At 35.6% G+C, this 27,160-nt stretch overlaps 1 protein-coding gene across 1 annotated transcript in view; it reads right to left on the bottom strand.

Annotated features, from left to right (window-relative positions):
* Positions 1-10,751: 10,751 nt before the first annotated feature.
* LOC121423248 (collagen alpha-1(XII) chain-like) overlaps positions 10,752-27,160 on the bottom strand; it is a 35,730-nt gene continuing 19,321 nt past the window's right edge. Inside the window, exons 13-21 of the mRNA XM_041618569.1 lie at positions 21,869-21,982; positions 21,447-21,572; positions 20,758-20,903; positions 19,259-19,490; positions 17,825-17,926; positions 16,719-16,866; positions 15,484-15,589; positions 13,384-13,437; positions 10,752-10,811 (exon numbers count right to left, since the gene is read on the bottom strand). Coding sequence (XP_041474503.1) covers positions 10,776-10,811; positions 13,384-13,437; positions 15,484-15,589; positions 16,719-16,866; positions 17,825-17,926; positions 19,259-19,490; positions 20,758-20,903; positions 21,447-21,572; positions 21,869-21,982 — 1,064 coding nt within the window. The 3' untranslated portion in view covers positions 10,752-10,775. The remainder of the gene's footprint in view (positions 10,812-13,383; positions 13,438-15,483; positions 15,590-16,718; positions 16,867-17,824; positions 17,927-19,258; positions 19,491-20,757; positions 20,904-21,446; positions 21,573-21,868; positions 21,983-27,160) is intronic.

The raw sequence follows: 27,160 nt of genomic DNA, 5'->3' as shown, positions 1-27,160 counted from the left end.
CATATTTTAGATCAAAATTTTAGCCTATATTACAAAATCTTTGAATAAATCCAAACACATGACCTAAAAGAATGATTCTTCTTCTTTACAATGGTACCAAATTCATGAAATTCGATGCACAATTAGAGCAGCAATGACCGAATGAAAAGATGTGTTTTGGTCCGCATCAAGCTCATTAGATATGCAAAACAACTCAAGTCATGAATATCACTTGGATGAAAGAAGCCACTTTCTTGGGACCTGCAGTCTGACTATGGGTAAACGAATTTATTGATACAAGAGTGAATATTAGCAGTCCTAGGTACCAGGAAAATCCGAGATAGCGCCCAAATGCGTGCCGTAGGCTAAAATATCCAAAATCTATAACTCACTTAAATTGCTTCAATTTGGTTTTCATTCAATAGTTTTAATGATGAAATAGTACATCGGGAGAAGCTATAAGGACAGCCAGTGGTCTGGTGTGTCCAAAAATCCAGGATGGCTTCCAAAAGTGGCAGTTAATACTTAAAATGGACATAGCTCGTATAATATCCACCTGGGATGTATGATTTTGGTGTCTAGACCATGGTTTCAATGGTCAAATAATATATTGGGACAAGTTACAAGGACAGTCAGTGGTCCAGTATGTAAAAAAAATTCAAGATGGCTTCAAAAAAATGGAGTAACAAAATGATGCTGCTATTAAAAAATATCAGTTTGTTCAATATCCGTGAATATGATTTTTGTTCCTATACCATGCTTAATTGGTATGTCCAAAAGTAGACAGTGGCTTTGGAAGTAGTGTACATGTATGTAGTATGTCGAAAATCCAAGATGGATTCCAAAAAATCGGAGTCTAAAATGACTGCTGTTACTTTAAAAATTGACATAGTTCATTTAAAATCCACCAAGGAGATATGATTTCAGTGTCCACACTATGGTTTCATGGTTAAAATAATACGCTTGGACTAGTTACATTGATATGTAGTTGTCCAGTTTGCCAAAAAATCCAAGAGGGTTTTCAAAAAAAAGGCATCTAAAACGACTCATAGTAGTCAATAATAGTCAGAGTTCTACAATATCTATCTGTAAGAAATAATGTTGGTGCCTAAATTGTGGTATGATGGGTAAAAAAATACACGCGGGAAAGTAACAAGGATGGTTAGTATTCCATTTTGTCCAAAAAAAAGCCGGATTCTAAAATTTCATCAAAATGGGTGCTGTTACAATAATTAATGATAACTTATCCCCATGCATTTAAGTGTAAGCACTAATATTATTTCTCGCAGGTGGGTATTCTATGAACTATGTCCATTTTTAAGTTATAGCAGTAACTTTGGAACCCATTCTTAAAAGCCAACTTGGATACTAAGGCAAAATGGATAAGTGCATATCATGGTAACCAGTCCCAAAGTATTTTTTGACCCTGGAAACCCTAGTGTAGACACCAAAATAAAGTCTCCAAGTTGTATTTGTAATGTTCTATATCAACTTTTAAGTAACAACAGTCATTTAAGACCCCCGCTTTTAAAGCCATCTTCGATTTTTGGAGATACCTGGTGTTTTAATAAAACGATGTATATGTTTAAGTAACAACAGTCAATTTACACCCCATTTTTTAAGTCATCTTGGATTTGTTAACATACATACAACTGACTGGTCTTGTAACTTACCCTAGTGTATTACTTGACCCTTTAAACCATGGTTTAGACACCAAACTCATATTCCCCAGACAGATATCAAACAAACTATGTCCTTTTATTAGTAACATCACACATTTTTTACTCCATTTTTGGAAGCCATCTTGGAATTTTGGACATACTAGATCACCGACTGTCACTGTTTTGTCCTTATATATAATTTGACCCTTGAAACCATAGTTTAGACACCGAAAACATATCTCACAGGCGGATATAAAATATGCTATGTCCGCTTTAAGGCCTATATTTAAGATCAATTTTTGGACATATCAGATCACTGATTGTCCTTGCAACTTATCCTAATATATTATTTGACCCTTGAAACCAATGGTTTTGACATCAAATCACATCTCCCAGGCCGAAATGAAATGAGCTTTGTCCGCGTTAAGTATTAGAAGCCATTTAAGAATCAATTTTTGGAATCCATTGCGGATTTTTGCATATACGAGACTGCTGACTTTCCTTGTAACTTGTCCTAATGTATTATTTGACCCATTTAACCATGGTATAGACACCAAAATCATATTTCTGGATATTGAGCAAACTATGTCGGGGTTTATTTAAGTACCAATAACAATTTTAGACTCCATTTTTGGAAGCCACCTTGGATTTGTGAACATACTAGACCACTGACTGTCCTTGTAACTTGTCCCAATGTCTTATTTAATACACCAAATTCATTATGTCACAGGCGGATACGAGATGAACTATGTCCATTTGAATTATTAACAGCCATTTTAAACTCCATTTTGGAAGCCATCTTGGATCTTTTGGACACCATCTTGGATTTTTGGACACCAGACCACTGGCTGTCCTTGTAACTTGTTCCAATGTACTACTTCACCATTTAAACCATTGAATAAAAACCTAATCAAAGCCACTTAGATGAAATGTGGATTTTCAGCGTACGCCGTACGGCAGTCATTTTGGGCGCCATCTTGGATTTGCCAGGTACACTGGAAGGCTTATAATTTAGTATAGCCTGTATCAACAATTGTTTTACCCCCTAGACCATGGAATATGAACCGATATAAGATTCTAGGGTGGATAATCAGTCAGTAGGATCCATTTTCAATGAATGGCTGCCATTTTGGGCATCTTGAAAATAACCACTTTCCCGGATACAGGTTTTGGTAAATTTTTAGAATGTTTTATTCCTGAGGTCAAATAGTACAAAAAAAGCCGTTGAAAAATCATTTGCTGCAATTTGTTCCGGATAAGGGTATATAGGTTTTGGTTGTATATTGACCAGTCTAAATACCCCCAACGGCAAAGCTTTGCTTATGAAGACATCCTATGTCATGAAATAGTTGAGATATGCACCTCTATATGTACAAAAAATAAGGTTTAAAAAATAGAGTTAGTAATTCAAAAAGTTAGCTAGAATTTCACTTTTTTTTATTTCTCAAACAAAAGTAGAGCCTAAACTATTTTCTCACTTTATTCTATCGATATTTATTCACTCACTGTAATATCAAAATGTATTTTCCATGAAATAATCTGATTTTATTGTCATCTGATTCACTATATACACACGTATTGGCAGCTATTTGCATACTCATTACTATTCATAAGTCACATGACCAAAGTTTTTTTGAGGTGTAAGATTCTGTTCATAAAATTCAACATTTTGCACTGAAACCAACTTTTTAAAAAGTGAATCTAACAAAACACAAGTTCAAAAGTTTACTCTTACAGATCACACTGTGACATGATTAATTTTCCGATCTAAAGGTACGAAAAAAGTTAAATTTAAGCCACTTTTTCCACATTTTATAACTTTTTTACAGGGAACAATTTAATGTAAAAAAGACACATCAGCATGAAGACTTTGAGAAGTATAGTTTTGCACATGATTTTCACTTGTTTTGTTCTTTGAAATACTGTGGAAGTGTTTCGTACATCTTTCCGATCGCGAATTCAACGACCCGCGAAAATGTCGGGACCCCCGCGATTCTCGAAAAATTCTGTACGCGAAAATAACAGCTTGTACAGTAGTTGAAACAGCTAACAGTTAGATATAACTTAGATTATAGATCTAGCCTAGAGTAGACTAACTGTAGGCCGAGAGAACTTAAGGTTACTTAAAAGACTCTAGATCTAGAAATCTATAATCTAGCCTCAGGCTACTAAAAAAAACATTTACAAAAAACAAATGGAAGCCATACCAATCTTTTTTTTTAATCACAATTGACATCGAAATCCTTTTTCTCGGTATTTTGTATTCTTTATAAGTTTTGTCTCTCTGATTGATTTCCCACTGTCTCTCTCTCTCTCATTCATTTTCCCCGTGTGGGTCTCTTTCATCCCCCCCCCCCCCTCTCTCTCATTTTTTCCATTGTCTGTCTGTCATTTTCCTCACTGTCTGTCTGAGCCATTTTTCCCACCACTGTTTTTGTCTCACTCATCACCCACCCCCCTTCTCTCACTTCTTTTCAACATCACGTTGTACTTAAATATGATTACAAACAACCGTAGTCTAATGCACATTGTAAGATACATGTACAATGTACTTACACATTTACTTCTGACCCAGTACATGTAATGAGAACATTTCTGTATCAATATCATTGCCTGTTGACTGCTTACTGAATACACCGTGTTCTAATAACAAAGTTATACAAAAACAGGAATTACGAAATAGTACAAGAACGGCCAATTTGAAGAAAAAATAAGGACAAGAAACGAGTAAAAGAAAACAAATAAAAGAGCAAACAAAAAACAAATCTGCAGAGGTAGATCGAATGAAAAGAGACAGAGACAGAAGATCCCCAAGATATCCTAGGATAAATAATTTGAGTGTTATAGTTATTAGGAAATTTATTTTTAATGCTCTATTGAAACTTTGAATTGTAGGCATATTTCGTAAAGCTTGTGAAAGTGAGTCCGAACTTTGATGCCAGAAGATATGAAGAGTTTGTTTGTAAAAATGTCCTTGTTCTGGGTAAACGGAAAGGTCCAGCGGATCTTGTAAGGTAGTGATGGATATTGACATTTCTTGTAAACAGAATATAATATATCTGGTAGTTCATCTCTACTAAGCTTTTACATAAAAGATCCAACATTATAATGGTTAAGATCATGTACTGTATCGTCAGAATAATATAATAGCAGGGCCCGCTGGGAGAAGTTTTCAGAAATGAAGTGGCTACCCTGACTGAATATGCCGTTATCATTATTATTATTATCATTGTATTATTCCCATGAGTCTTAAAAGAACATTCGTGTGTGCCCGATAATGAAAATGGCATATAACGCGCAATGCTTTTTTCTGGAATAGTAAAGGTCTATTCAAATGAAATGAAAATCAGCAACCCCCACCCCCCATTAAATAATACAAAAGTTCAAGAAGAGCTAAGAAATTCGTTCCTCCATTCGTTGTCACAATAAATTGTAGCTTGAAAAACAAAGTTATTGAATGTTAAAGTTTAACAATATTTTGTGAAAACAATTATATACACATCGTAAGGTGGGCTGATTATGTCGCATACCCACTTTCCTTTTATGTATGGTATTACATGAAATCACTTTTTTTTTCATTATTTCATACGTGTGAATGATGTCTCTCTTATAATGAACTGAGTTGCAGCAATGAATGTCTAATGCACTAAAGTTGTCAATCCCAATTTTTTGTTTTAAGAGTAAAAAAACTTGAATTAACACAATTTTATCTAATAAAATACAAAAGAACAAGTTGGGATATGACATAATCAATTTGCCCATTGAATATTTATGAAGACAAGCCTAGAACTGTTTCACCGGAAAATGCAAATCTTTAAAACTTCATAACTTTGTTATTCCTTGTCCGATTTTGATCAACTTTTCAGTATTTGTCATGTTTTTTTTTCATGTTTGTCATGTTTTTTCTGTTCAAATCTTATTTACTTCAGCCTGGGGCATCCCTTTAATCAATTTCAATATATTTTTATTATTCAGCCTGGAGTACCTCTATAATGGTTGATTGTAAGGCAATATTAATGGGGAAGTTCACTTTGAAGAAAAGATTGCAGAAAAAAAGTATTCGTGAAGGTTTGAAGAAAATCCAATAAAGATTGAATAAATTTTTTCGAATTTTAAGTTTTTAGTGACGTCGTAAATGAGATGCTGCTCCAAATGTAATGTAATATAGAATGCATATATTTTAATTTTGAAATGGTTCGTTATGACTTATCTTTGTTTTCTTTTTAGGAAAGGATGTGAACTGATTTGTCGGTCAATATACTTAGGGAAAGTATACCCCCCGAAAAAAAATTAGACCATACAATATGTAGGAAAGCTGTTCGCATTCGCATTCTCGCTTCTCATTCAATAGAGGGGTCCACACAATACAAGCACTGCTTTTTAGTGGATCCCTCCATTTTCACAGAATTTTATTTTATAATGGTTATGATATTTGCTTATATATAATATTCTGTTTTGTTTTACTTCTTCTTATGGATAAATATCATATACTGTACATGCCTGAATTTATTTTATCTGTAACTATTTTGATCACATTACTTTGTTCTTCTGTTGAAAATGAAAAATAATAAATTGAGAAAATAAATCTAATAATTCGGTGATATTTTTTTAATTTATACATGTATATCTGCTTTATTTACAATAAACGTTTTGTTAGGGTGAACCTCCTCTTTAACTTATGACTGCTCAAAGAGAGGAACACAATGTGAATTTATCTTCAGCTGTTAAATTTGAGCTTTTAAAATTGTAAATCATATCTTCCCATAATATTCCTTCTCTGTGAATATACTGAACAACTCATGCTCCTCTTTCAAGCAGCTTTTACCTAAAAAATGGTACTCCGAACATATTTTTAAATCTGATTTCTACGATGCGATCACCTTACCTCGGAGAATGAGCAACTGGTTCCACAACTACAGGTTCCGACTAGACCAGCTCTGGTACCCGTTTCCAAAGAAAATGATTTGCATTTAAAATCGACTCAAGAAATTAAACACATTACTATAATGTGTCATGATCATATTGGATCAAATTAAGTTGAGTTTGGTTTTGGAGTTGCTATTGATTGTTGTTGTTGTTGAATATGATGGCGCTCTTCAATCTCTCCAGATTATACGCGCCAGTCGCTTTCGTAAGTAGGACGTCGTCGGCAAAGGCGATCCATACGGCGTCAAAACATTGGTGACGATTATATGACGTATTAATATAGATTAGTCACCCATCCACCTATCATATTAGTAGGTCCTACCAAATTAAACTTCTTCGAGGAATAAACATTTTAATACAAATAGAGAAATTAAATATCGCGCGTGCTAAATTATTGTTCGTGAAAAAGGGCACAACAGCTAACCAATCGGCTACTAGCATGACTAGTTAGATAATTTCTTAAAATCTTCGTTAAATAACAATTCAATTGTGACATCACATACAATTTTTCGTCCTTCTTATTCTTTTGTTTTGTTATTTTCTTATTAATAAGAAATATCAATCCTTCTTTCATGTCTAAGGTTTGAAGAAAATGACACACACCTAACTGTCAAAACGGTTAGTGGCATATATAAAACATAGTAGTTCCCGTGTATAATCAGGATTAATTAATAATTGTTTTAGATTCGGGTCATTCATCTTAAGTTTATTAAACATGATGCGTCTCTCCTTTACATATTGCAACTATTTCTTCAACAGGCCATAGAGGGGGTACATGTACGTGTTTTCATAATAGTCACATTCAAGGATTCCGCTAGCACATGACATACCAGTTAATCAGTAAATATCACCTATTGATATATAAAAACGATTATCATGTACTGATTTCATAATCTATATATCCTAACAAGTGGAATGCCTCTGGCCGTCTCACCTGCATCACGCGGTTCAATATAGCAGCAGTGCTGACTTTGCATACTACTCTAACTCGCACAAGATGTTCAGTGATACATGGTTACTCTTATGTCCTCTTTTTATGAACTAGACCAATAAACTTACAGAGATATGATGGTTATTCAACAAAAAACCCCAACATGGCCAAAGTTCATTGACCTTACATGACCTTTGACCTTGATCATGTGACCTGAAACTGGAACAGGATGTTTAGTGATACTTGATTACTCTTATGTACAAGATTCATGAATCAGATCCATAAACTTTCAAAGTTATGATGGTAATTCAACAGATACACCCAATTCGGCTAAAGTTCATTGACCTTTGACCTTGGACATGTGACCTGAAACACGCACAGGATGTTCAGTGATACCTGATTACTCTAATGTCCAAGTTTAATGAACTAGACCAATAAACTTTCAAAGTTATGATGGTAATTCAACAGATACCCCCGATTCGGCCAAAGTTCATTGACCCTAAATGACCTTTGACCTTAATCATGAGACCTGAAACTTGCACAAAATGTTCAGTGATGCTTGATTACTATTATGTCCAAGTTTCATGAATCAGATCCATAAACTTTCAAAGTTATGATGGGAATTCAACAGATATCCCCAATTCGGCCAAAGTTCATTGACCCTAAATGACCTTTGACCTTGATCATGTGACCTGAAACTTGCACAAAATGTTCAGTGATGCTTGATTACTATTATGTCTAAGTTTCATGAATCAGATCCATAAACTTTCAAAGTTATGATGGGAATTCAACAGATATCCCCAATTCGGCCAAAGTTCATTGACCCTAAATGACCTTTGACCTTCGTCATGTGACGTGAAACTCATGCAGGATGTTCAGTGATACTTGATTAACCTTATGTCCAAGTTTCATGAACTAGGTCCATAAACTTTCAAAGTTATGATGGGAATTCAACAGATATCCCCAATTCGGCCAAAGTTCATTGACCCTAAATGACCTTTGACCTTGGTCATGTGACGTGAAACTCATGCAGGATGTTCAGTGATACTTGATTACTCTAATGTCCAAGTTTAATGAACTAGACCAATAAACTTTCAAAGTTATGATGGTAATTCAACAGATACCCCCGATTCGGCCAAAGTTCATTGACCCTAAATGACCTTTGACCTTCGTCATGTGACGTGAAACTCATGCAGGATGTTCAGTGATACTTGATTACTCTAATGTCCAAGTTTAATGAACTAGACCAATAAACTTTCAAAGTTATGATGGTAATTCAACAGATACACCCAATTCGGCTAAAGTTCATTGACCTTTGACCTTGGACATGTGACCTGAAACACGCACAGGATGTTCAGTGATACTTGATTACTCTAATGTCCTAGTTTAATGAACTAGACCAATAAACTTTCAAAGTTATGATGGTAATTCAACAGATACCCCCGATTCGGCCAAAGTTCATTGACCCTAAATGACCTTTGACCTTAATCATGAGACCTGAAACTTGCACAAAATGTTCAGTGATGCTTGATTACTATTATGTCCAAGTTTCATGAATCAGATCCATAAACTTTCAAAGTTATGATGGGAATTCAACAGATATCCCCAATTCGGCCAAAGTTCATTGACCCTAAATGACCTTTGACCTTGATCATGTGACCTGAAACTTGCACAAAATGTTCAGTGATGCTTGATTATTATTATGTCCAAGTTTCATGAATCAGATCCATAAACTTTCAAAGTTATGATGGGAATTCAACAGATATCCCCAATTCGGCCAAAGTTCATTGACCCTAAATGACCTTTGACCTTCGTCATGTGACGTGAAACTCATGCAGGATGTTCAGTGATACTTGATTAACCTTATGTCCAAGTTTCATGAACTAGGTCCATATATTTTCTAAGTTATGATGACATTTCAAAAACTTAACCTCAGGTTAAGATTTCGATGTTGATTCCTCCAACATGGTCTAAGTTCATTGACCCTAAATGACCTTTGACCTTGGTCATGTGACATGAAACTCTAATAGGATGTTCAGTAATACTTGATTAACCTTCTGGCCAAGTTTTATTAACTAGGTCCATATACTTTCTAAGTTATGATGTCATTTCAAAAACTTAACCTCAGGTTAAGATTTGATGTTGACGCCGCCGCCGCCGCCGTCGGAAAAGCGGCGCCTATAGTCTCACTTTGCTTCGCAGGTGAGACAAAAAGTGGTAAACATTAAATGATATTATTGAAGACATTATTGCGACAAATGTATAGAAAACATCGTTATCTTTCAATGGAATGAAGACAAAGAAAACCAATGGCAATGAAACAGCATAGTGTAAAACCATACATTCATCGTTACAATTATTGTTATTAATATTATCCTGAATAGTGCATTGTGGGTAACTCACATGCTGTATAACTTGTATAATCTGAGACGAAATAATTCTAAGTGGAAACCTAAAATTTACGATAATAAATATGTATATTTAGGACACTGAAACATGATAAAGTTAAAAAGTCTGTAATTAATTGAGATGCATTTAAACCACTCGTATTTATTAGAGTAAATTTTACATTCAATAATTCATTGGTCTGGCTGACTAAAATAGAAACTGTTATGTAAGACAAGGCACCATACAAATATGAATGATTTCTTATAACATTTATAATAAAGTTATGAAATGAATACTCTTTCGAATAATTGACTGGAATACGTCAAAGACCATTTGTTTATTTCAGCAATGTAATAGGAAGATTTTCTAATGACTGGTGTTAATAATGACCAGTTATACTGACCGGTCATTGTTTTAAATATATTCTAAAGAGTTTGTTTTAATACGACTATCTACACGGATTTACATACTATCGATATTCCTCAGGCTATTTTCAGAACTGTTTGTTGTGCGTCTAATACACTCAAAAAACAAATCAGTCAAAAATTACTAGTTAATAGGGTCAAGTGGGTGCAACTGTTATTTTAGTTACATTCGACTATTTTCTAACCGTATTTTACTAGATCAGAGTTATTTCTGACTAGAATATATGTCAGAAATGTTACTATCAGTGTTTGTTATATCAGTTGCACCCAGCTGACTATTGGTCTAGTCAATTTAACTGATTTGTTTTAAGAGTGTACCCACTATTGCCCTCGACGATATATATTATTCCTCCTACTAATAATTTAAACCAATTGCTCCCTAAAATAGGTATGCAACATTTATCACAAATCCATGTTCCGCTGTCTTATCCGTGTCTTTTCCGAAGGTATAAGTCATCATATCAATCAATAACCGATTGCCTTTCTATCCACACGTCTCTCCTGTAATGAAATAGTACAAAATAATATATTTAAACAATGGCACACTAACAAGTACACTTTTACACGTAACTTGCCTGTGCGAGAAAACCGAAATGGCGTATTCGTTTCTTCACAAAACATAAGGCCTTTTCACACGTGACTCTTGGATCATCATTGTATTGATGATTGCAATTCGTCTTTAAAATCATCGGACCTTTCACAGGCTCACTCGATAACTGTGATTTGAATTCGAATTCCCGAGCGAAGGCGGTATGTGTCCTTGGTAACATGTCAATCAAAGCACTGCATCGATACGATGAGTGCATGACAATTGTATTATCTACGGAGGGGCTTGATAGGACACATAACCTCCGCCCCAAAGATGTTTTGGAGGTCAAGCCTTTCACACGTAAAACTCGTACCCTAATTTGACTGAAACTTAACTGAAATTCACCTCCGGAGTTGTATTTGAATTCATGATTGCGATTAGCATTTGTGATTCTAGTTTGGTTTCACGCATGCTAAAAATTTGCCAATAACCTTATTTTTTAATACTGGAATTCATCATTCATTTTTTTTTACCATGTGATAGGGAGGTAGGCTGCCTTCAAAGGTATATGGCGCTTTATGAATGGATAAGAAAAGTTTTATTTCCCGTAATGGACAGATTTACCTTATCAATGACAGATCTAAGCATTCAATACGACATACCTTCCCCAAACTATAGTTTAGACTTGTGTATATATTAAAATTCAATTTAATAATATATTTAAAAGACAATATAAAAATAAATTACTGAGCAATTATTGATTTGTTTTCAAACATGGTTTCGTTTGTGTTTATTTGCACATGCACCTACCCTCCCCACATGCACATATTCAAACACACACGTCCTCCATCAAAAGCACAGACACGCATACACACCCACCCTCCCAACAAGCACATTTACATACACACGTACCCACCTACTCCGCAAGCACATGCACATACATGCACCCACCTACTCCACAAACATACACACATGCACCCATCCTCCCCACAAGCAAACATACACACCCACCTACCCTCCCCAAAAGCACACATACACACACACGCACCCACCATCCCCACAAGCAAACATACACACCCACCCTCCCCTCAAGCACACATACACACACACCCATCCACCCTCCTCACAAGCACACACACACCCACCCTCCTCACAAGCAAACATACACACCCTCCCTTCTCACAAATACACACACACACACCACCCTCCCACAAGCAAACATACACACCCACCTACCCTCCCCCAAAAGCACACATACACATACACGCACCAACCCCCCCCCCCACAAGCAAACATACACACCCTCCCTCCTCACAAGCACACATACACACGCACCACCCTCCCCACAAGCAAACATACACACCCACCCTCCTCACAAGTACACATACACACACGCACCACCCTCCCCACAAGCAAACATACACACCCACCCTCCCCTCAAGCACACATACAAACACACGCACCACCCTCCCCACAAGCAAACATACACACCCACCCTCCTCACAAGTACACATACACACACGCACCACCCTCCCCACAAGCAAACTTCACACCCACCCTCCCCTCAAGCACACCCACCTACACACGCACCCTCCCTCCCCTAAAGCACACATACACACACATGCGCACCCACCCTCCCAACAAGCACGAATGCACACACACGCACCCACCTTTCCCACAAGCAAACATACACACCCACCTACCCTCCCCCAAAAGCACACATACACATACACGCACCCACCCCCCCACAAGCAAACATACACACCCTCCCTCCTCACAAGTACACATACACACACACACCACCCTCCCCACAAGCAAACATACACACCCACCCTCCCCTCAAGCACACATACAAACACACGCACCACCCTCCCCACAAGCAAACATACACACCCTCCCTCCTCACAAGTACACATACACACATGCACCACCCTCCCCACAAGCAAACTACACATCCACCCTCCCCTCAAGCACACATACAAACACACGCACCACCCTCCCCACAAGCAAACATACACACCCACCCTCCTCACAAGTACACATACACACACGCACCACCCTCCCCACAAGCAAACATACACACCCACCCTCCCCTCAAGCACACATACAAACACATGCACCACCCTCCCCTAAAGCACACATACACACACATGCGCACCCACCCTCCCAACAAGCACGAATGCACACACACGCACCCACCTTTCCCACAAACAAGCATTTGCGCCCATGAATGTGGTTAGATCCAGTTTATTTTGAAAATGAAAATAACTTTCCACAGACATTCTTTTAAGACCCGCAGATTTTTCATTCTCATGACAGGGTATTATGTTAGATCTATTACAGTTAAACAAAAAACCAACCCTACAATATAACTGAAGGCAAAATAATAGAAAAGCTGGGAGTGGACCAAACTCTTTGGGGAATAAACTCTTCATATATGATTTAATAATGTAATTGAAATATCGAGCGTGTGTATATGGTTTCCAGCGATGCTATTACATTCATTCTTTTGATTACATAAAATGCAACAAAAACTTTACATACCGGGTTTCCTCCATCCACGACATAGGGAGTACTAAAATGACGCCTATCTCCTGCCTGAGATGAAAAGAGAAGATTTTTTTTTTCCTTTAAAACCATTTACCTTCAAAATCAATTTGTAATATTGTGGTATGAAATTCTAAGAGAATACAATTATCATATTACTAGTAATGTATCTAAATTAGTTTGGTAACTAATTTTAAATAAAAATAACTTCAGAGTATGTAGACTAGGTTTGAGTGCTTGTGCATAGTCAAATTATTTACCATTGGTATCCATCTTTATTGAAAAATAACCTTACCATGCCTCGTTTCAAGATTTTACAAGATTTATTAAAGAGATACTCCTGGCTGAATACATCTATATCCCAATAAATAAAATAAAATTCACAGAACAAAATCCTGATAATTTGATCAAAATCGGTTAAAAAATGAAAGGCTCTTGAATTCAAAATATTTGCATTATTCCGGTGAAACAGTTCTAGGCATGTCTTCATGAATATTCATAGGGTGTGCTGATGATGTCATATCCCCACTTATTATTTTGTATTTATGATGTGAAATTATGTTTATTGACAACTGATTAAGTGCATTAGTTATTTCTTGCTGCAACCTATTTCATGATAATACAGACACATCATTTACACGTTCAAATGGGGGGATCTGATTTCATGTAATAAAATTAGAAAAAGGAAAGTTGGGATGTTGCATCATCAACCCACCTAATGAATATTCATAAAGACATGCCTAGAACTGTTTCAACGGAATAATGCTAATATTTAAAATTCAGTAACTTCGCTATGTGTTATCGATTTTGATCGAATTTTCAGCATTTTGCTCTGTGAAGTTTACTCTGCTTATTTGAATCTAAACATCTTCAGCCCGGAGCATCCCTTTATAAACAAATGACAGGATGAAAAACAAATAAAAAATAGGAATATAATCCCTTATATGCATAAATATGACATGAATATACAGGGTAACAAACAATACTGCGATTAAAAGTCATTGCCACTAAATCATTAGTTTCAAACAATTGATTCAGAAATACTGGTAATTAACCTCAAATAATCATTTGGAAAGGGGTATGTAAAGGAGCTTTGTATACTATTTATTGCAGTGTGCACCCTAAGACACCGCTCCTGCATTCATGCCCCATTCAACCCGCATACATGCAACACGTACACCCAACAATAGGAATCAGGCTAACATGGATTTGACCAATAGTGGCCCTGCTTTGGTAATAGTGAGTTTTTGCAACCACTGTGCACTTACTAGAATGCTGAAAATCTACTGGAAATGTCTGTCAAATCACAATAAACAGATTAAAGGTCATTGTCGAAAATTGGTGAACCAGGGCAGCAGATCGTCCAGAACGACACTGCAGTTTTGATCCACCGATTTTCGACAAAAGCTTTGTGATGAAGGGATTCTGACAACAGATTCCCAACGTTTCAGAAAACGTCTACGTTGTGTTGCAAAAATTCCCTTATTACCTTACTTTTCTAGAAAATCGTATTGATGAGCGCTTTTTTTTCTTCATCAAGGTTGGTTAAAAGGGTTATATTTAGCAAAAGATTTCAAGAATGACATCACGCTAAGACTTGAGAGGATTAATGAGAGAGTATATGGCATGGAGTTAGGGGTTGTTTCATGGTACTCAATGCTCTGGATCGATGAATGTGTTTTCCATGGGAGCATTCTTGAAAAGATATTTTATCCGACAGTAACCAATTTATATCAAAATCAAGGAAAGCTGTCAGACCTGAAAGAGAGTTTTTTTCAATTACCACAGGAAAATGAAAATTCTGCAACGTGATAAATCTATTGGAAATGCATGTCAAACAGTTGAATGGTTTTTGTCGAAAATTGGAGGACCAGGACAGCAGATCAGACCGGATGAGAAAATTTCAAATATGTCGTTTTGTGGAGAGTCCGGGACGAAACTGCTGTTTTGATTGGCTAATTTTCAACAAAGACGGCTTTGTCATGAAGTGCCTTCGACAATAGCTGCTATAATCATGTTCTAGAAGGCGTCTATGTAGTGGCTACGAAAGCTCCTGAAAACTCTCCCTAGGGTATGAAACAAAGACGTAATTATTACCATTCTTGGGTTCCATTGACCGGATGCTCCATTCACTCGCATGCGATCGATGGCTTGGCGTCTCCCATCATGGTAACCGTAATCTGGGTGGTCATTATACTCATCACTGAATAATATAATAAGGAAAATGATAATAAAAAGGCTAATGATTATGATCCATAATAATTTGATTGGTTTGGTTTTGACGTTGGTTTTGACTTAATACAAAATCCTAGTGTGACTATAAAAATTCTGAATAAAAGGACGGTGAAAGTGAATAAATAGCAGTATAATCGTATAGGCCTAATGGATGAGGCAGTACACTAGCGCTCAAAACATAGTGAAAGCTGCCATGGATATCGATATGTAAAATGATATCACTGAACTCAAATGAAGGCCAATAGCGAATGGTAGGGGGAAAAAAATGCCTGTGGAGTTGTCACACTTTTTTTCATCGTAGGCAGATCTAATTTCACTAGTGTATCATTCTATTTCCTGTCTTATAGAAAAATTAGCGGCCATAAAAATGGGAGAATGTTTGTGTATCTATTTCTTTAATGTTTGTTTTTCATTCAAAACAGCCCTTTGAGTACCTACCTTACAAAATAAAGCTATATAAAGATTATTTTCCAACAAAAATCCAGCACATTTCTTGCTTAATTGAAAATTGTTCTCATGCCAAAAATACACACATACCTACACATTCGCATTTTGACTTATTCAGAACCTTGATGAATCTATACAAAAACACAAAATTTATCAAAAGAACACATTTTCATGTTATATCATTCGCCTTATCATTATCTCAAGATATACACATTAATCACAATCTAGTAATTAATTTGAAGAGTGATGTGAACTATGGGGGAATAAAAAGTGACTGTATTTTGTGTTCCCTAAACCAAACTCAAAAAAAAAGAATATATGATTTGATTGGAAGGATCTACGTCTATCCCAGTAGTTATTTCATCACGAACCCCAAACAATTTCTTCTGTAGTTAATTTTCATGGATGGTATTTCATCTGAAATTTATCATGTCGCATCAAACCCTTGCAAAAAGAATCGCGATCAGACGCAACTGAAATTAAGACCAAATACACATTTCGGAGTGGTTGAATTCAAGTTGCATTTGATCCAAGGAGTTTTATTTAATCTCAAGTCTTTCTACAACGAGTCCTGAATTTAAGGAAAACAAAAGAAAGATAAAAAACGTTTCTTGCAACAATATTCCAAACAATCAAATTTTGATACTCACGCCATCATCATTTTTCTTGCTTGACTTTGCTGTCTGTAATGTAGGATTAATATGCAGCAGAAACAGCTTATGATGACAAAAACAAAAGCGGTTACCCCAGCCACAATGCCAATAGTGGCGGCAAGAGAGAGCCCTTGAGAACTTGAATCTTAAAAAATAGAGAGCAAAACGAAATTGACCCATGTGCTAAGGTTATGATCTACAGATAACCAGCTGTGCTAAAAATCTATAACAGCATCAATTCGATTTATAACAAGCTTAATGAACATTCAGTCATTTGTTACTGTCTGGGAATGATCAGTGAAACAGTTGGCTTCACCATACCTCAGTCGCATTTGCTCTACGGCAGACGTTTTATACAAAGGTGACTGAGGTATAATTCATGCTGAATGGTCGAGTTCATGACACATACAAAACAGAGAAGTTTAGGTTCTTCATTTTAACACTTACAAAATTAGTCTGACTTAAATTAAACTAGACCTCAGAATAGTGGGCATTTTGTATGGTTCAGAGAGCTGTTTTACAAGTGCCAGAATACGGCACGCTAATTGGGATATGCAGGTCCTGAAAACTAACATTGTCGCTTCATGATATAGTGTCAGGGTTAAAGTGAAATAAAGAAACGAAATGTATCTAATTCATGAAGGGTATCCAAAGATCAATTTTTAACAATGAGGTGCAGTAAATAGGTGTTTTTTGTTTTGTTTTCGCAAGCATGGTAACATTTACTCTAATATGAATCTTCCTTTTTTCTGTGATTTTTTCTCAACAACGTGCAAAGGAGATAAGATTGACACATAACTGTGATATTGAGGAAGCTCTTCTTGATATTTAAAGTCTTATGCATATGAGTAAACGTGTGGACGTTCCTGCTAGCATTGTGAGTTCAAAACCCCCATCTCATTATGTGAAAAATGTAGACTGATCGTTTCATGTTTGAGTTGGGAGAGATGAAACACAAAATAAGCAAACCATACAGGAAAAATGAGTTGCCATGTAACTTCACAATAGGTCTATGCTTGAAGTATAATTTATGAAACTCATTTTCAGCCCGACTTCCCAGGGTCCTTTTTGATAGACCTAAATTCATGTTATTTCCAACATACCATTTTGACAGAAAGCTCCACTAAAGCCGGACGGGCAATTGCAATGCTGACCAGCAGTCGTACAGGTCCCACCATTCCGACAATTTGACTGATCACATTGAACTGTTGATTAGAAAGATAAAATCATGGGGTCATCCGAACATTGACCAATCAATTTTTTTTACTGTGTGAAATCAAAATTATATTACTGCTGTTATATCGACAGATTTTATTCATAATATGAACAGACTTTGATGTAGATGATATTTATTTTAGATCATATTGCCAAAGGTTTTCAGCTATAAAGTGCTGATGCAAATCCATTTATGACAATATTTACAAATCATTGATTGGAAAAAGATATTTCTCATAAGACACACAAGCAAATTCATTACAGAATTTGGGCAATGTAATTCCATCTTCAACGACCGCCCTTTAAAAAGATATGTTTTGTGTATCTTTTCATCAACACCATGGATTCACTATCCCTTTCATTTGATAAAAAATAAACTTAATGTTTGAATTACAGATGTAAAAAATAAAAATAAAGTCTATTCCAAATGGATCAACGGCTATAATACATTAAACAACCAGATTATTGATACGCTAAAAAAATTGTATTTTGTATTTTCTCATCAGTGAATGGAGTCATTTTGTCTGTTTATAAAACCCCTTCACAAGCATTAAATAGGTGAGAATTTTAACATCTTTGTAGCGTTCTTATATCCAATTCCTAAATCCGCAAAGTAAATATTCAAAATGTTATTTCTAAATTAACCAAAAACAAAATCGAGTGAGGGACAACATGGCAAAATTTGAATTTTAACGGCAGCGAAATACTGATTGTTTTTCAATGAAAAGTACACTTCTGTAATACTATGTTAGATGATAATCGCGTATAATTTCAAACTCTTTACTAGAGTTTTCGGCTATGTGCAATGCGTGCATATGATGATTTATCTGAATGCGTGCAATGGCAAGATATTACACAGACTATTAAACAAACTTTTATCCCAGGAACTATTGGATCAAATATTTTACCTTGAAATTTAAGAAAAATGCATAATAATGTTGTCTTTGATCGGAAAAACTGCAATTTGTCACGTGATTCCTTTTCATAACTCAAACAACAATCGTAATATTTTTATTAATCGTATGATAAATATACAATTTTGGTGTTTGCTTTAAAAATCATGTTTAAGTTTAATAAGGCTTTCAGATATCAAGGTCTTAAGTACAACATACACTGTCTAAAATTGCTGTGGGTTCGATTTGTCGAAATTATGAATGTTGTGGTTAAAATTTTGTCCGAATAAAGAAAAGGTGTAATATCAACCAGAAATCTGGTAGATTTTTAACCAGTGATTTAAATTGATAAAATTGTCGGTGGACACATTTTCACCAATAAATATACATTTCGACCAGTCCCACTAAGGCGCGAGGATCTATCCGTACCGTTTGCTGTAATGGATGCCATCAGAGTTTGTCCATTCGTTGATAAACTTTGAGGGATGTCAGTAGACATGTCAGCTACAGCCAGCGCAAGATCATCAGCTAGACTTTGATTAGCTGCAGCCACTTGAAAGTTGATGTCGGCAATTACACTGCCCTGGCGAAACCCTATCACTTCACAACTGCCACCAAGATACCTTCTGTTTTGCAGTGAATCCTGTACGTACTCACTAAACTAATATATGAAATAAAATAAAATGAAAACTTACGAGTATTTCCCGCTTAAGTGATGATATTGAATAGGTCCATCTTGACACAGAATACATTACAATAGTTAAAGGTCAAGTCCACCTCAGAAAAATGTTGATTTGAATCAATAGAGAAAAATCAGACAAGCACATTGCTGAAAATTTCTTAAAAATCGGATTTGTTTTGTTTTTTATTGTTTGAATTATACAATATTTCAATTTTTACGAATTTGACGATTAGGACCTCCTTGCCTGAAGCACAAAATGTTAAAATAATGGAATTCCACGTGCTCAGGGAGGAATGAAACTTCATTTCACATGACAATGTCGAGTAAATAAAAACATTTCATATTTCATATAATAAAATACAAAAGAAATAGTGAGTGAGTGATGTCATCAACTCTCTCATTTGGATGTAACTGGCTCGTTCATATAACTATTTTGTTGAAAATAAGCGAAACTTTAAAATGCCATAACTTTCTTATTTTACATCCGATTTTGATGAAATTTTCAGTGTTATGCTTGTTGAATTTTTCTGTTTTTATTCAAATCAAGTTTTTGTTGGGGTGGACTTGTCCTTTAACAATGATCACAGTAACGACAATAATAATGAAATGGCAGCAAAATATGACAATTGTGATTGTTGTTCATATAGTGGATTCTGTTAGAATGGATTCACACTGATAAAGTGCTCAAAATTCAAAAGTGGGGGAGATTGTTTCATATTTTGCTTCACACTGTGAACAAATTATTTTGATAGTGAAGGATACCAAATTTTTTTCAAACATAAACATATGAATATTGATAATGATGATTACAGTAATAATCTGGAAGATGTTTGTGGTAATGAAAATGAAAGGTTCTAATGATATTAAACATCATTATCCATTCTCTCTTTACTTTGAGTTTAACATCTCTCGAAAGCAGGACGGGGGCTGATTCATGGAATTACCATTCTAAGAAATATAGATATTATATGTATCTTTGTATTGAAAGCTAATGCGTTATATGCAAATTTATTGGTTGTACTCACTTTGGGGGGGTCTTCGTGATTTATTACATTATAAGCTACTCAAGAAGACGTAGAACGTTAACATTTGAGTTAAATTATTACCTGGATTGAAGATTAAAGAGATGTTCTACAAACAGTTGAGGTTGAATCAAAGTTCGCTTTTTTAAATGATGTCTTTGTGATTTTATTGGTCAACTTCAATTTGTTCAACTTTTAAGTTAGATAAAGATAATCATACTAACCAAGAAACAGAAAGTTGATTCATATTCCACGAACTCGGCTGATAATACATTTGTCAACGAGTTAGTGTAAGTTAGCACAACACCATCAAGAGTTTGCCCAGTAAGCTCAACCCGCAGTGAACTCGTAAAGACAGTGCCGGAGAGAGCTGGTAACAAGAATAATATGAATAAAGAAATACAGGGATTCATTACATTTTATGCCTTCTTAATGTCTAAGAGAGGAATACAATTCCCTAATTTGTTTTATAATTAAATACCATTACAAACATTGGTTCAACATCATACTTTACCTATATGCAAGGTGTGGAAAAATATACTGAACACTCGTCGCAATCGCCTTTAAACGATGCAAAACTTTATACGTAATGGGATCAGCATAGCACTGAACAAAAGGGATGATGTGCCTTTTAAAATAGTTATGCTTGTTATCATTTATAGTGGTTGTTATGTATTTATAGCAGTATTGACACTACATTGATACTATGGCCCGTTTTCTGAACTCGGCTTTGATTTAAAGTCTAGTCTAAAGTTGTGGGTTATAGATAGCAAATTGTTGCCTGAAAGATGATGTTTTCCAATGGTAGTTACCAATTTACCATAGCAGTATTTTTTATGCAACCATGGAAGCGGGGCACAAGAGTAGGGATAATGAAAACTGGGTTACCAAGATCAGATTTTATTTTACAAACCAGTGCATGAATCTGAATCGGTCAATATATATCCACTATTGCAGACACAAGTGTGTAATCCACCGAGAGTGTTTACACATCTTCCGTTGGCACAGAGACTGGAATCGAGGGCACATTCATCAACATCTAAGAGCAAGAAAAAAAACAAAAAACGAGGAAACATGAAATAAACTGTTAAAAAAATTACAAGGGCTACCCTCCAACTCCCAACCAGTGAGCCCTCATTATAAAATGAAGGCATTGGCGTAGTCATTCAATCAGCAAACATGAATAATTCTAAAAAGCAGTTGGCCAATCAGATTCTAAACCCCCCCAAAAAATCATTCATATTAGCTGTTAATGATTCTATGATTACGCCCAAGGTGTGTGTGTGTGATAGTGAGTGGGGTGCGTAGTGCGTGTGTATATCGCGTTCATCTTACCTAGATCACAAATAGTTCCAGTAAATCCTACACGACAGGAACACGTGTAGGAGTTGACACCATCAATACAAGTTCCTCCATTTCTGCATGGTTCGGAAGAACATTCGTTGATATCTGGTGGTTGCAATAGATAAATTACGATTGATGAATGTCATCCTTTGCTAAATTATCATTTAATGTCAGCGAACCTTGTATAATCTTCATTTATCTACATACAGTTTATCTACTTACCACTGGTCTAATTGCCATTCAACCAATTAACGATTTTGTCTGAATTCCAGTTAGGCTATACACACCCCGTCTATTTGGTCTAACACTTCTTCGTCTATAATGGTTGCATGATAACTGTTTATGAAACAAACTTTCATTTGACAAAGTATACAATCATAAGCAGACGAGGAGAAAATATAAAACTTGGGCATTAGACTGAATGAAAATTACATAAAGAGAGTATTAGACAAAGATTGGTGTAGATGAAATGGCAATTACACCAAAAAGAGAGTAGACTAGATGTGTAATGCCCACATTTTAGTTAAAAGACCAATAGCCTGTAGACCAAGTGAATATACATTATTGTAGGGGAGACCAGGGTTAGTTGGAACATGGGGTAAGTTGAAACATGGTAATTTTCTATAACGCCTGTAAAGTAAATTTATGCAATACTGCCCTCAATTTATTGCTATTAATAATACAACACTTGTAGTATCAATAACAATAAATTGAGGGCAGTATTGCATAAATTTGCTTAGAAAGAGGGCAAATATGTCAAAATGTATGACGTGATATTGCGCTAAAACGAGACCAAAACAACCTCTATGTCACAGTCACACTCACGAATCGGACAATAAAGCGATCAATGGTATGTCATTCCAGATAACACAATCTCAACACAATAGCTTCCATCGGCTTCTCGTATCGCTTTTGTTGGTGTGTCTGCACACCGTAATCTATGATACATACGGGCAAAATGCATTTCGGTATCGGTAAAACACTATTGATTTTGTTTTATTTGTTTCTAATTTGTTTCTCTTGGAAAATTTACAGGAGACATTGCTTTGCAGGTTACTGCTTTAATGAAGCTCTGGCACATGAATCATGACGAATGTACCCCACCTCAATCCATATATTAACTTTGTTAAAATATATATCTTTTGGAGACCCCAAAGTGGCAAAACTGCATCTCCCCGGCATTCCCGCTACTTTACAAAACCAGTTTGACTTGTGTTATCAACTTGGAAAACACAGATGTATGGGACATCAGACAACATGATTCTTGAAAAAGTTTTTTTTTAATTTTTGTTTATTTAAGCCCACGGGAGCCCTCCGACTTACCCCATCCCCTCTCCGTATTTCGACTTTAAGTAAAAAAAAAAAATATCATGTTTTAAAGCAATCGGCAAGGCAAATTGCGTTTCTTGGTATAATAAAGCAACTTTTATATCTATATTTTTATATTTACATTCATCATTATTGATATTATTATAATTATTATTAATATTATTATTATTACTATTATTATTATTATTATTCGGCCGTTTGTAATAGTGCTCTAGCACAGTAAAGGCTATAACCCAACAGGAGCATGCCTCGGATACCCTTTCCCTTTTTGGTTTTATGTATTAAAAAATAGTTTATTGTCTTTAGAACTCTTAAAAGATTACTTTTGTTTGTATTGATACCTTGGAATAGATTGAGGAGAAAATACTCTTCAACTGACATGTAGAGGAGCTGTGGTAAATTGAAGAACAGCCACACGGCCCTTTATTGATTCCACTCTATGTTGAATTTAAATATTTTGAGAGCCCAATCGGAGGAAAGATACATTTCTACTACACACAGTAAAGCCTCTTTGCGTTCTCCTCTTGAAAAAAAAACATAGAAGGCATTGTTTTATATCTCATAAAATAAGTTCGTGTACGTGACGGTGGCCTGTCGAAGTTGCCAAAACTGTTTTGTTTTGATAATATATATTTAGAATATCATCTAAATGAAGCCCTCATCTGGAAAAGGGCACTTATTAAAGGCAGCATCTACATTATATAGAGGAGGCCTTGGCACTGGGAAGAGGGGGCTGAAGCTTGTTTAAGTTCTTGGGACCAAAATTTTACATTGAACCTTTTTTTATTTTCAAATTTACATCAATAAATTTTACGGGCAAATAAAAAGGATTGCACTACAAAATGAAGTTTTTTGGGTAACGTTTCTTTTTTTTGTCACATCTGCCGGAATTCCGGGGGGTGCTATCTATCGAGAATAATACACGCATCACCCCCCCCCCCCCCTTCCGGAAAATCTTGCGGGTGCTTCAGCCCCCGCTTTCAAGTACCAGGGCCTCCTCTATATAATGTAGATGCTGCCTTTAATAAGTGCCCTTTTCCAGATGAGGGCTTCATTTAGACGATATTGTAAATATATATTGTCAAAACAAAATAAAGGGTTGGGCAACTTCGACAGGCCACCGTCATGTACACGAATTTATTTTATGCGATATAAAACAATGCCTTCTATGTTTTTTTTTTCAAGAGGAGAAAGTAAAGAGGCTTTACTGTGTGTAGTAGAAATGTATCTTTCTTCCGAATGGGCTCTGAAAATATTTAAATTTAACATAGAGTGGAAGCAATAACGGGGTTTGAGTATTATAGAGCTTACGTGTGGCTTCTTTTTTCAATGTACTACAGCTCTTCTACATGTCAATAATATTGTAGAGTTTTTTCTCCTCAATCTATTCCAAGATATCAATACAAACAAAAGTAAGAGTTCTAAAGACAATAAACTATTTTTGAATACATAAAACCAAAAGGGAAAAGGGTATCCTAGGCATGCTCCTGTTGGGTTATAGCCTTTACTGTGCTAGAGCATTATTACAAACTGCAGAACAATAATAATAATAATAATAATAATAATAATAATAATAACATTAATAACAATATTAATATAGATAAATATGAAATGTAGATATAAAAGTTACTTTATTAAACCAATAACGCAATTTGCCTTGCCGGTGGCTTTTAAACACGATATTTTTTTTATTTAGTGTCGAAATACAGAGAGGGGATGGAGTAAATTCGGAGGGCTCCCGTGGACGTAGGCTTTAATAAAAAAAAAAAACTATCTTCAGGAAACATGTTAACTGATGTCTCATACATCTGTCTTTTCCAAGTCGATAATACAAGTCAAACTGGTTTATAAAGTAGCGGGAATGCCGCGGGGGAATGCAGTTTTGCCACTTCGTGGTCACCAAAAGACATATATTTTAACAAAGTTAAAATATGGATTGAGGTGGGGTACATTCGTCATGATTCATGTGCCAGAGCTTCATTTAAGCAGTAACCTGCAAAGCAATGTCTCCTGTACATTTTCCAAGAGAAACAAATTAGAAACAAATAAAACAAAATTAATAGTGTTTTACCGATACCGAAATGCATTTTGCCCGTATGTATCATATAGATTACGGTGTGCAGACACACCAACAAAAGCGATACGAGAAGCCGATGGAAGCTATTGTGTTGAGATTGTGTTATCTCGAATGACATACCATTGATCGCTTTATTGTCCGATTCGTGAGTGTGACTGTGACATAGAGGTTGTTTTGGTCTCGTTTTAGCGCAATATCACGTCATACATTTTGACATATTTGCCCTCTTTCTAAGCAAATTAAGACACTAATACTGTCATGAAGCATATCGATGTTTTCGCTAATATATTCTCTTTCATGTAGAATGTTGACATTTTGTATTAATTGCTGTTATTTATAAAACAGTTCAGGATTCTTGAAAAAATAGTCTGTTTTAAATTATAATTTGCATAATTTATGTAAATTAGGTAATAATAAACAAGGATATCCCAATTATTTTATGACAATTTTCTTCCCTGTCTTACCCTAAGTCTTTATTTCCAATTTTAGGGCAGTTCTGGTGAAATATATATTCTGAATTACTTGTTTTTACATATCGACATAATATGCAAATTACTTGCTTATTTGCATAGATACAGCGTGTCTCTTTGGATGAATCTTTTTCTTTTGACTCAAGGAACATTTGTGCCAAGTGGGACATTTGTACTCAAAAATGCAGCGTTCACCCCTTTTTTTGCAGTTAACAAGTCTACTAATATACAATAAAAGCGATTACCACTCCTGCGGCCAACAACTGTCTCATTCACTCATGTGTGGATGTCATGTGTGGATGTCATGCGACAGATGGACCATCCATTATGTCTTTCAGAGGGCCTATCATGTTGATAGTGGATGAATCATACTTATCATACGAGATAAAATTTCTTCTGGAATGTATTTTTGTGATTTTTTTTCCTTTGGATTTAGTAACTATTATTTAGGGAATATTTACCTGTAGTAGCGGTAGTGGTACCAATGGCTGATTGCTGTCCTTGGTTAGATGTTGAACGTACTGAGATATCATACTGAGTGGTAGGAGTAAGTCCAGTAAGGATGACGTTGGGGCTGGTGCCTGAGGAAACCACTTGTTGTGTTCCATCTGGTGCAGTGTAGGTTATCTCATAATTTATGTTGTCTGGCAAATTTGTCCAGCGGAGAGCTATCGTGTTTGGTGTTACCGAATCCACAATAACCTCATTCAGAATACCTACAATTTAAATTTATATCATTTTTATTTGTCATTCACCTGCGCTCATCAAATTATTTGAATTGACCTAAACATTGAAGAAATAATCGCGCCAACCTATTTTTGTTTTCAAAACCAGATTGATAAAGGGTTAATTACAATAAAAAAAGAATATGAGTGAGTCATCAAAGGGCATGAGAAAATCAGAATGAAGGCAATGAAATTATACAAATTCAAAAATGATTAAAAACAATGTAAGCAGATGACACAGATCAAACTCTCCAGCAAAGTCTTGAGGGTACCGCTCATCGAACGAGATGAAATCAGAAACTGTTGAGTATCCTATATGGATAGTGAGAGCCAACAGACTTTCCCCATCCCTCAGACTGGAGTTGGCCTCTTATCACTCCCACTCGTGAATTTGTCATGAAAAGCCTCAGAAGGTTGAAAATGGTAGTCAAGCCAACATTTAGCTTGGTAAATTTCTCAAGGACGCAAAAATCTGCTATTAAAGAAATCAGCTCCTGGGTCCCATCTCACAAAGAGCTGTGATTGATCTGATCAACCTCAACTATGGCAATCCACCAATATCATAAGTTTTCATCCAGGTAATTTCCTCAATATTCCTTTCCAAACTAAACGAAGCTCACTGGAAGGTCACGATAATGAAGCATGAATGAATATACCTATTCATAAAACGTTTTTAACAGAC

The sequence above is a fragment of the Lytechinus variegatus genome, chromosome 10 (assembly GCF_018143015.1).
Source record: "Lytechinus variegatus isolate NC3 chromosome 10, Lvar_3.0, whole genome shotgun sequence".
In the NCBI taxonomy this organism is placed as follows: domain Eukaryota; kingdom Metazoa; phylum Echinodermata; class Echinoidea; order Temnopleuroida; family Toxopneustidae; genus Lytechinus; species Lytechinus variegatus.
Note: the sequence above shows the minus strand (reverse complement) of the source record. Positions and strands in the feature narration are given on the sequence as shown.